At 35.3% G+C, this 12,693-nt stretch overlaps 1 protein-coding gene across 3 annotated transcripts in view; it reads left to right on the forward strand.

Moving 5' to 3' along the window:
• The first annotated feature begins 1,193 nt into the window (after positions 1–1,193).
• The window catches only part of LOC105346273 (sodium/calcium exchanger 3), a 39,286-nt gene continuing 27,786 nt past the window's right edge, over positions 1,194–12,693 (forward strand). For 2 of the 3 annotated variants that reach the window (XM_066088890.1, XM_066088891.1), the window contains exons 1-2: positions 1,195–1,635; positions 6,410–8,209. In XM_066088890.1, the coding sequence (XP_065944962.1) occupies positions 6,471–8,209 (1,739 nt within the window). In that variant the 5' untranslated portion in view covers positions 1,195–1,635; positions 6,410–6,470. Of the gene's footprint in view, positions 1,636–6,409; positions 8,210–12,693 lie in introns of all 3 variants that reach the window. The other variant, XM_034467603.2, reaches the window with a different exon arrangement.

The following is a 12,693-nucleotide window of genomic DNA, read 5'->3' on the forward strand; positions in this document are numbered from 1 at the left end:
ACCCCCATAATCCTGGGTCGGTCCATAAAACGTATTCTTGGTCCCACTCCCATAAACACGGCTCAGGGATCCCGATCGCTGCATGGAGAACAGACAATCCAGTTTGCATTGCGTTTATTCCCAAAAAGAGAGATGCCAATCAACTTGACCAAATACTTGGGAGAATAAAATATCAACGATCAATTTCTCCCAAATCGATTGCAAAAAGGGATTTATTAATAACAGTAGCTCGTCTTCCACTTTGTTTAAGTCTATATATGTAGTGGCAGGGTCGGTTCTGTGGTTTCTTACTAGCAATTCTTTGCTGGCTATTTGGAGACAATCAAAATCGAAAATTGAAGATCCGCATGCGTAAGCATCATGCCTGTCTGTTAATAATTGTTGATTACTGAGAAAGAATTGACAGATTCTGTATAGATCATTAACAAATTCAACCACTACTATTTAGTCTATGGCTCTACAGTAAATAACATGAACATGTATTATATAGCTCCCAGGGACTTCAATTTAATTAACGGGGGGGGGGGGGGGGGGGGGTTGAACGCATACTTAATTACCATGCATTGCATCATTCTCACCATGCAATTCAGTCGTTAAATAAATTTTGGAAGGTGTATTGATAAAGTGCAGGAGGGGGCGTGAATTAACATATGAATAATGAAAAGAAAAAATTGAATGGAAAGTTTGTGAAATCAATTATTCTAGTTTACAATAAACTGTACTATCAAAGTCAGTTTATTAGTTAGCATATATGCATAACTTACAGCCACTTTGATAAGATATACTCCAAATTTTTAATATACTGTGGGATACATTGGCAATTTGATTAATCGTCGGGGCGTTGTGCTGTTCTTAAAAGGTTCCAACCGGTTTTCGTAGTTTTTTTTAATTTGTTTTTTTTCAATCTGTACAGGAATATTTTGGTGACTTGGATTATTGTGTGTGATATTAATTTGTCTCAAAAGAGGACAAAATCACCCAGCATCTCCCATTAAAAAACATATCGGCTGTTTCCAACTGGCAAGATAATTATTCGAAATATAAAACGGTTTGATAGGTAGTGTACATATATCAGTATATAGACCACTCATGATATAATATGGCCCTTTAAAAATCATATGCTTATTCCTGTGTAGCAATACTTTACCGAATGTAAAGGTGTGTGCTTTTCACTGCGCGACGTACCTAAATGAAGTCAGTTTGTATTTTAATGACCTCTGTTTAAATATCTACATTTTTAAGTTGTGGGAGTTGTACGCACGAGTGATTCTCTGTACCTCCACACCGATAAAAGATATGTAAACATGTGTTATTCAGGTGTTTCAAAGAAAGAGTTTATCGAACCCTCAGAAACTTAGCGATGACAAAATCGTTTTAAAACCAGTACGAGCATTGTGTATCGACAAGAGGCGCTCACTTGATCTGACGTTTTCGCTTTTGTTGACAATTCTTGGAGGAGTTACATGCCCCTTGCTCACAGACTGCGCTGGATGCTGCTGTGTCGTTTCCCACAATGCCTTATTTAGCGTAATTGACGACTTGTATGTGATCCGCGAGATTCGTTGCTGATGGTGAGTTTACTATGGTGCATGGCAGATGATAAAGCCCTTTGGATTCCATTAACTGCAATGACAGGTAAATGCATTTTTTAAAGAATGAATATCTTGTATGTTTAAGAATTTAGAAGTGCGAGAAATTCAAAGAACATGTTTGAATCGATTCATTCAGTTTAGTTGTAACGTGTTATCAGATGCTTTGGCATGTTTTCCGACATACGATATTTCAAGATATATAAGTGTCGAACTTTAACAGTAACGTTTTTATTTTCAATAAGACTTTTTGTTCTCACAACCTTGGCTTACTGTACATGCAGTACACACCACTCAGTGATGCACATGTAACATGACACTGCCTCAAACGACGTGTTCATTGTGGAGGAGAGCAGATGTGATGTTCCATAGTGCCGGATATATATCTTTCTCTATCTGCCGGCTATAGAACATTTTGTTTCAATGGTAAATTTATATGTAGATGAAACCTTTCAGAAGCATCAGCTCAACATTGATCAAATTGACTTCAATATTTTTCTCTCATAATATTGCTGAACATATATTGATGTTGGCAATTTGGTAGAAAATTGATACGCTTTAGGTATATGTAGCATCTGTTTGGGATGAAAAATATTATGAAGCATAATGCAAATAATTACATTTGCTGGTATAGGGGAGAGAAAAAAATTCAATAGTTCATTCTACAATGTATATTAAAGAACTAACATAAATACATGCAATTGTGTACATGCATTCTTCATACTGATAGCGAACTGATAGCGGATCCGGAGTACATGTATATTTTTCACACAAACTAAAAATAGTTATAAAAGATCCCTTTGACATGTCCTGAGAATATTTGAATTTTGATTACGGTTTGTATATAAATTTAAAAGGTGTGTAGATCAAGCCTCTGTTTACATGTGCTCCTCTTAAGTACACAGTAATCCATTAAACTAACTGCAATATTTTATGGCCTGTAGTGTTCACAAGAATTTAATGATTTACACCGCACATAAGATGATTGTAAAGGAAATGGATTGATAGTAGCTTATGAGACTACTCTGCCCAAGTAAAATGAACTCCTAACTTCCTGAAAATTTTACAGTACAGATTGATATCAACTATTTATAAAGCTCTTTAATTAGAATTTTTCCTGTACAGAATGTTGTATCAGCCAGTTTTGCATGATAGCGCTATTGCATGCATGTGTGCTTGATTGATGACGTCTTTATTAGAAAGTAAAGAAATAAATTTAAATCCCCCGCAGATATAAAATGAAGGTGATGAATGCTTAGATGAAATGTCATTACTTTTTATCCAAGACATTGAAGACGTTTTTATTGCATAACGATGTTTATTTAATCTAACGAAGTGTCCATATATTCAATTACGCAAGTCATAAGAACAGCAATATTTAGCTAAAAGTTGCATCATCACCAGCTGAAACCAGTGTCTTAGATTCTTATCTGCCCAGTATGCAAAAATCATGTTCAGAAAATTTATCCATAATTTTCTTATCAGATCCATACATACTTCTGCATCTGTAATGAACTTTCCTGCACCATTTATTAAGTGGAGAATCTGTTTTGATACATAGACATACTATACACCCACAGCAGGGCTATAATCCCCCACAAACATGCGAGGATAATGTGTGTGTGATGCACATGGAGGCTGTGAAGATTTACCCACTGTGCTGCTGCCAGACTCTTTTCAGATGAGAAAGAGAGAGAAGTTACACACAGATACCATAAAATGAAAGCAGATGTACAATTCAAAACTATAGAAAAAGAAAGAAATACTATCCAATACATGCAAATGACTGTCTGCAGATTGTCTATTGATGCAATATTGAGCAATGGATGTAATGTGAACAAAAGATATGGGGTATATATTCTTGGGCAGCTGATCAACCAAATTGAGTTATGGAAATAAAAATACATTAAAAATTATGGAATAGCAAATTATATGATATATTTTGTTGTTTTTGATAATATTCTTTTTTTGGGGGGGAGGGGGAGGGGGTGGGGGTTAATGTTGATAGTTTTAAAATGGTTTTTAAAGATGAAATTATGTTTTTAAACTCTCGCTCACTTAAAAAGAAATATTTTTCCTTTTAATATGAATACCAAATCACCCCTGTTGGTTCTGAATTAATCCGACAAATGAAAGATGTTTATGCATTAAATGTACTTTCTACCTTTTATGGGTAAATTATGGCTCGGAGAATGAATTTACAAATGTTCCAGCAGGCTGAGTTTGTCTAGGTTTATTGAGGGTGGGTTGCTGGCAGTGGAAAGAATTTGGTCACCATGTCCCATACATCGAGTGTTAATAGTACTTACCAGTATATACTCAAATATGATTGAATACTGGTAGGAATAAAATGAATACATGTGAAGTAGGTTCAGAATGAATTGATCACTGGACTATAGTTGAATAGTTTTATAGCAGGAAATGTAATTACACAGTTGGTAAGGCCAATCATAGAATCTATGCTGTAAGCAAAGCCAGTGATTAAACCTAGTGATAATAGGAAGAGTCTGCATGATAGATAGGGGCTTTTTTTGATGAAGTCAGGAACCTGAGCTCTGCTGGCTGTCAGCTAGAGCTGACCATCAGGCTGGGTTCTCTGACATATGGGGGCCTTATCATTTAAGGATAATCATTTACAGTAAACAGGGGGTAGATCCTGGAGAGGAAATCAGACAAGCTTGGCTACTGTCTTATTATAATCAAGAGAATCTGTATTTATGAACAATTAGAAGGCAGCATATTGCATTATACTGGTACTTGCAAGAGGACATGTTGTAAAAAAAAAAAAACCTTATATATATCAAATGATGGATGTTTGTCATTATTTAATGCTTACCAATGATGATGTGTGCAAATAATTAGCCTCTTAAGACTTCACAGATAGAGGAGAATATTTACCTACTCAGAAAAGGTAATTAGATGGTTGCATCATATGTTGGGAGGAAGGCCCTGAAGTTATTTATAGAAACAGTATGTTCTTCATTTACTTATCCTCAGTAGCAACAGGTCATGCAGTAAAATGTTGCGAAGTTTCATCTCAGCTGGTACTTAAAGTACATTTGTATGCTTTTACATTACAATGAAATAGTTATATATAGTTACATGATAGCATTCAATGAATGTTGTAGTTACTGCACTATAAACTATTTGTAGCAGGTTTTTACACCCCATTGGAACATGAAGTGTTGCTGATCATACATTATAGAGGTAACCCAAGATTTAGGTCATCATTAATTAATGGGGGAAAGGTATTATTTAGCGACATTCCTAATGCTGGCAGAGAAAATTTCATTAAAGTGTCCTACTCTCTCATACTAGAATGCAGTAACAGATGACTGGACCCTTTTAGTGTTGAGATCCCTGTGGTCCTTGTCACAGACTACCACAGGCAAGAGGGGAAGCCAGGATTTCCTAATTAAGCCAATCTCCCTCTCCCATGAACCAGCAATTAATACCATTGCTTCTAGAATTGAATAAAAGTATCTAGTTGCTGAATTAGCAGAATTGATTAGGGTTCTGATCTGGTTTCAAGTGAATAAGGATTTGCAAATTTTAATTGTTAATTAAAATAAATGCACAACTTTGCACATTTCTGTGGATTATAATGAAAAGCAGTTTTCTTTAAATGGTGCATGTAACTGGGGAATTGCATATTTATTGATCTTTTTTTTTGATAAGATGAGTAATGGTGATATTTAGGAGAATTTGGCTGGGTTTAATAAATTGAATTGAAAAAATAATGGTATCATGATTAAGTGATGGATTTTTAGTCAGACTCGCATATTTTCTAGGAAAGGTTGGGACCTTGTTTTCACTGAGATGGGAAGCCAGTGACAGACTTGTAAGAATCAAATTATACAAGCTGTGAAGAGCTCTTAGAAAACTCATTCAAGTTCTAAATTCCAGGAACTGTGAAAAAGAAGGGTTTTTTTTCCATCATGAGTTCAGAATTATTGTAATTGAAGGTCGTAGAGCCTTGATGTCAATTAAGCCAATAATAGAAAGTGTGCAGTAAGACTTCATCAAAAAAGCACAAAAACTGTGGTTAGAACCAAGCAATCTTCTCCTCTCAAACACTTAACAGCTGTAAATTAGTTAATGAAATAGTAGTAGGCACAAAACATGATAATACAGACACAGTAGAGATGATTGTGGTGATTTTGCTTTAAAGTAAAGCTTAATTTGTCGTGTCTCACGATTATCTTCACTAAAACACCTACGTTCTTGTTATTCTCAATTGTTTATTCTGTTCTACCTCTGTTTATTCTTTTTTAGCCCACCTCAGATGAAAGCTCAAGTGAACTTTTCTGATAACTTTGTCTGTCCGTCCGTAAACTTTTTACATTTCAACTTCTTCTCCAGAACCAATGGTCCAATTTCAACCAAACTTGGCACAAAGCACTATTGGGTAAAGGGGATTCAAGTTTGTAAAAATGAAAAGATGTAGCCTCTTTCAATGGAAAATAATTAGTAATGAAAATTTGTTGTTCTTTTTTTCTCCAAAAAATTTTCTCAAAAATTAATTGGCTAATAAAGTTTAAACTTGTATGGAAGCATCCTCAGGTAGTGTAGATTCAAGTTTGTTCAACTCATGATCCCCAGAGGTAGGGTAGGGCAACAGTGGGTAACCTATGTTGTGCAAGCATAAGTTTCTAACCTGTGCTGTGCAAGCATATGTTTCTAACCTATGCTGTGATCAGTGTACAATATCCATATTCTATTTTACTGATTGTTGATACCAGCAGCAACTTTGAACAAACATCCTCAAATTTACCAGAAATTTTTAAGTGTGTAAAAGAGATTTTAATTTCATTTTTCAGGTGTTTTCTCTGGGATAAAGTAAGATCTTCACCTTGGGTCGCAGTTAGAAATCCAGAAGCCATGTCGGTGTCTTCAGCCAGAGGGACAGTGTCTCCCATCACTTTGGTTCTCCTTGCAACAGTCCTCCTTATCCAGCTACCAGTGTCCTCGGCGTCAGAATCCAATGAGACTTGTAATGCATATGTTAAACCATGTTCAGGAGGACTTGTGTTCCCCCTGTGGCAACCAGTTTCCAATCTAAGTGTAGGAGACAAGATAGCAAGAGGGGCTGTCTACTTTTTAGGAATGGTCTATATGTTTTTGGGAGTTTCCATCGTTGCAGACCGCTTCATGTCTGCAATTGAAGTGATCACATCCAAAGAAAAGGAAGTCATTGTGAGAAAGCCTGATGGAACCACTACAACAGTCAACATCAAGATCTGGAACGAGACTGTTTCCAATCTAACATTGATGGCGCTAGGTTCATCAGCTCCTGAGATTTTACTCTCCGTGATTGAAATCTGTATTAACAATTTCCAAGCTGGAGATCTTGGTCCTAGCACCATTGTAGGCAGTGCAGCTTTTAACCTTTTCATCATCACTGCCATTTGTGTATACTGCATACCTGAGGGTGAAAATAGAACCATTAAACATTTACATGTATTCTTTCTTACAGCTACTTGGAGTATTATAGCCTACCTCTGGCTTTATTTTATTCTATCAGTCTCATCTGTTGGGGTAGTACACATATGGGAAGCTATTGTAACATTGCTTTTCTTCCCAGCAACCGTTATAACTGCATATATAGCAGACAAGAGGCTCTTTCCATATGCATTTTTGTCTAAAAAATATAGATCAAGTCGACACAAAGGCATGGTGGTGTCATCGGAGGGAGATCATGAGTTAGCAGACGGCAAAGCGAACCATCATGATGAGGTTGTTTTCAAAGGTGTCAGTGAAGAAAGTGATATTAAAGAAATCAAAGAATTTGAAGAACACAGGAAAGAATACATGGACATTCTTCGTGAGCTGAGAAAGAAAAACCCTAATGCAGACATGAAAACACTGGAAGAAATGGCAGAGTACGAGGCAATCAATCGTGGACCAAAGAGTCGAGCTTTTTATAGGATTCAGGCCACTCGTAAGCTTACAGGAGGTGGAAATGTTGTCAAAAAGAGCAAGATCGAGCGCAAAGCAAGCCTTGATGATGTGAAGATTGAGGTCAAAGATGATTCGACAACTAGAGTATACTTTGATCCAGGACATTACACTGTGATGGAGAATGTTGGTACATTCTATCTCACTGTCACCAGAGAAGGGGGGGACTTGAACAAAACTCTTTATGTTGACTACAAGTCTGAAGATGGAACAGCAAATGCTGGATCAGACTACGAGAATGCAGAAGGAACAGTAGTCTTTTATCCTATGGAAACTCACAAACAATTTCCAATCACAATCCTTGATGACGACATCTTTGAGGAGGATGAGCATTTCTATGTTCGTCTCAGCAACTTGAGAACCGGGGACTCCCAGGGTATGTTCGACAGCAATAACAGTGGTGCAGGTGAGGTTAAACTGATACCCCCATTTGTGGCCACTGTCATGATTTTGGATGACGACCACCCAGGAATCTTCCATTTTGAGGAGAAAGAAATGAATGTGCCGGAAGCCATCGGTGAGGTCGAGATTAAGGTGGTAAGATCATCGGGAGCCCGAGGGACGGTCCGAGTGCCCTACTATACAACAGATGGGTCGGCCAAGAAAGGAAGGGACTTCGACACAACCGACACAGAAGTTATCTTCCATAACGATGAAACTGAGTGAGTACTTTTACTGTATTGATGCCTAAATTTAAAGGATAACAATTTACTTCAGTTGTTGAACATGATTGAAGTACTTTATAATAGTGTATAAAGTCTTTAAAATTACAAATCTATGATCTTTTATGAAGCAAAATTGCATGAGAGCAGCATGCAACAGAAATTTTAAATGGGAAAACTGCAAGATTTACAAGAAACTTCAACAATGCTAGTAGTTGATTTTATAAGAGCTGTATTTCATAAATGGGCATCAGGACGTATGAATATTCTATTGTGTCTTTCACATTTGATACATTAAGTTTTGTCGTTCTTGTCCTATCATGTGTAAAGACTTACGCAATGTTTTGGTATAACACTGGTATTGAAAAGAAAAAAGCATAACTGAAATTAGAAGTTGTGCAATATTCAGTTTAGAATAATGTCCTTGACTTAAAAATATAATGATCTTCAAAGAATTTAGGTGGACTAAAATTTCTAGTACATTTAAAAGTGGTGTGTAATTTCTATTTTTATTACATGAAATGCAGGCCTGAGAGTTTATTAGAGTGTAATTTCTATTTTTATTACATGAAATGCAGGCCTGAGGGTTTAGAACCATTTTAAGAAGACCTTGGATTTTGGGTACCGGGGTAGTTGTGTCAAACAGCAATGTGACGTAGCCCTGTATATTTCATTGCTGGCCACTCAGCCATGGCTGTTTGAAATCGACAAGATTTGTGTGGCTTTTGAGCCAAAACTACGCAATCAGTGCATATATTTCAATTGATACCGCATCATTTTTAACTTGTTTTGACGAAAGAAATAGATAGCTACGTCCAACCAAAAGTCCAAGGTCTTGTTAAAATGGTTCTATTATCCCTTAATTGTTCATGCAGATTTAGAATGCTGTATCGATATATCAAATATTTCCTATACAAGAACACCATTACTGCTGAGGTAAATAACAGCTTTAACATTGGTATTGACTTTCTGTTTATTCTGTGGTCAAAGCGTCAGGTTCAGATGTGTGGGATTTCAAGTCTTGGAAGGTGTGAGCTTTTAATAAAATATTTTACCACAATATCTCTTTTCCCAAAGTAATGAAATTTTGATAGTGGTAGTGTTTAAAATCTTTTTTGGGAAGACAATTAACACAAGATATTAAAACAAACTTGATAATCTGTGGTCTATTTGCTTTCATGGCAGTGTTATGGTTTTGTATATGATTTCTCATTTACTGTTCAATTCTTTGAAATGTTTCTCAATTCATGGATTTTCTGTTTAAAAAAAAAAAATGTCATTGATTTTGTGGATGAAGGACACATATAATTTATGTGAAAACTGAGTGACCCACCAAAATTCTAATGATTTAATTCACATTTTATTTTGTTTTATAAACATGTGTTTCCAGTTGCTTCAACTTTTTAAATTGATATGAGAAAAATATTTGAAAACCAACTGTCAGAGATGGATGTTTCACCATTTAATTCTAATGCTTCTCATGTTTCTGTACACAATGCGAGGGATATTTAAAAAAACTACAAAGGGGGGGAGGTCGGATTGATTTCAGGGGCTTCTTTGTTTGCCAATAACAGGTCCTTTATTTGTGGTGCACTCTTGTTTTTGCCAAGCTCCAGGAAGTTTGAGAGAGGGCAGTTTATGAATAAAACTTATAAAGCTATTTTGAACCAAATCAGACAACAATTCAATGGTAGTAAGTGTTCATGCAATAGAAGGAAAATCGGCCATGTAGATTTTAAAGTATGAGTAATTTTTCAGTGATAATTTAAATCAGAAAACTATGTTTATTCATATGTGTCTTCATTGATTCTATTAATTTTTAAACCTTTTTCTAACAGTTTTACATACATGTTTAATGTTTGATTAGCACTGCATGTAAAAAACATTCACTGTTGAAAAACTAGGCCATATGGTAACTTTTTATTCGATGTATCATCCAGAGAAAAAATGATGGAAACATCAATGAAGGATGAATAAATGCAGGAGGTCTAATTAACCTCAGTTCTTGCCACTGTTTGCTATCAATACCCTTGGAAATGATGCATTTAGCCTTTTAATCAGGAAACTATCAAATATCGATTAATAATTATACATGGCACAAATTAAACTTTGTAGGGATTATTTCAGTTTCATCTCGATCAAAGTTATTATATCATCCTAAGTGCAGTTTTTAAGACATTGCTATTTCCATTTCATTTTTTTCCATTTTTAGAGCTATGGATAAACTTAATTGCAAATTATCAAGTGATTTGTCCTGCCTCTCTGGGCTTAATTAACCATGATACTTTTGGCAGTTAATTTGTTTGTTGTCTAACCCTCTAATATAGTATATTTTTAATCGTTGCTGGTAATTGCTGTGTTTCCGTCAATGTTGAGTTGATAGTGCTACGAAGAAAGCCATTGTGATGGTGTGGGATCCTTCTGTCAGATTCTCTATCAGTATATATATATCTGTATAATGATGTTCAGGTGTGCTGTGACTTGTAGAATGTGGTTGCCACTTCGTGTCTCTGACATTGCCTACCCATCTTTCATCTCGAGTCAGAATGTAACTCCTTCCACTAGCTACCGAAATATCTGAAAGCAGGGGCAGTAGCAATATCTTCAGCCTTGCTGTCACCAACCAAGTGCTTTATGATAGGGGCAGACATTGTAATGCTAAACAAAGAAGGATGCTCCTCTGTAGAATTAATAATGCTGCAGCCTAGGAATTAAGAAACAGGGGTCAGATTTTATGCTAGTTTGCCATTCAGTCATGGACATACTACAAGAAATTTTTGTCTCTCAGCTGTAATGGGTGAAAAAATGTGCTTTTGCCAGCATATTTGCTTCTGTTAATTGACAAGTCATGAAACGAGTAAATGCATCTATGATTACCATAATTCTCAGAATTTCATACACAGGTCATTATGTAGTTATAGCTGCATTATCTGATGACACTCTCATTAGAGGTAAAGTTTCAACTTTTCATTTCATCTTGATTTTTAGATGGTCCTGAAAGATTAATTTAATTTTCACTAGTGCAATCAAACTTAAAGGCTTTAAATTTGAAGTTTCAAGTTAATTAATATATTTCAAAATTGAGAGTTGATCTAGGAAAATAATTAGAGCTGTTACAAAAATTTTAAATGTGATCATATAAGGCAGTGCCAGCATAGCTACTACTTTCGCTGAGTATTTACCACTACATTTCTTAGGAAAATCCATGTGGTTTCATACAACGATGACATCAATTGTTGTGTCATACTGGATAGATTCAGTTTAAACTAGATAATCAAATGATCCCACTGCATGACATGACCAAATAGTTTGGAGTGTCAAAGTTGAAGTGTGTACTGTGGTTCTTCTTTCTATTATAATCATCAAACACATTCTTTTATGATAATTAAAACAATATTTTACAGTAAAACATGTTATAATGAAGTTCCAAGGAATGGAGATTTTCCTTCGCTATAAGCGTAATTTGTTATATGCGTCGAGTTGACAACATGTAATTAAGTCATGGGGAGTAAAAGTCCCTTCGCTGTAAGCATCAATTCATTATAAGAGTGTTCGCTATAACTGTGTTTTACTCTATATATTTCCATCTCCTTATGTTTTGCTGAATAGTTGCTGTATTGGAATATGATACTCAGTGCTTTTCTTCTGCCATATCTGCAAATTTTATTCATATGAAACAGTTTTGCCATTTTGAGTTATTTTTAGTTTAAATAGATTTTTCAGGGCACTGCATTCATGAAAGACATTTTTTTATGATATAAAATATCTTTAAAATGGGAAAATGTAAATTTACTCAGAGCTGTAGATTTCATAAGATACTCTTATTTTCATATAATAATACAGAGGAATGAAATTTGCACAGAATTCTTGATGTTTAAAAAATAAAAGAAAGGGAAGAATTGATGCTTAGATAGAATTGTATAACAGTAGAAATGGTTGTATATTGAATTGAAGGAGCTTCTTACTAAAATACACCTCACTGTTTAGATTATTCTCAAATTTGTTTAAATTTGCTCACAGATATGTTTAACTATACAGCTTACTGCAAAACTAATTTCTGATGTGCTGAGTGAAAGTTTTGAATAGCTTTTTCATGTTAACCATATTATGCTTTGAAATGAGAGAAATAAAACACTGGGTCTGCATCCTAATTCAACAGGCTTTGAAGATAAGTGTTTGGAGAAATCTTCTACTTGCCCTCCTGCCAAGGTTTTTATCTTAGAAATATGGCATGTTTTAAAATGCAGGCAGGAAAGTGGATCAGTTTAAAAACTGTTGGCTGAAGCAGTAGTCTTGTCACAGGAGCTGTAAGGGTTTTTTTCTTCAATTGTATTGGTGTTGGCATATGAACATCTGCTGGAGATGTCATTTTATTCACTACATCAGGTATATGATGACAAAAAGAATATTGCTGCAACAGCTTTTGATAAAAGTATACAAGTATTGATCCGAAGTTTAGACAGCTACTTTGTGGAACACATGCA

This window comes from Magallana gigas, chromosome 6 (assembly GCF_963853765.1).
Source record: "Magallana gigas chromosome 6, xbMagGiga1.1, whole genome shotgun sequence".
In the NCBI taxonomy this organism is placed as follows: Eukaryota; Metazoa; Mollusca; class Bivalvia; order Ostreida; family Ostreidae; genus Magallana; species Magallana gigas.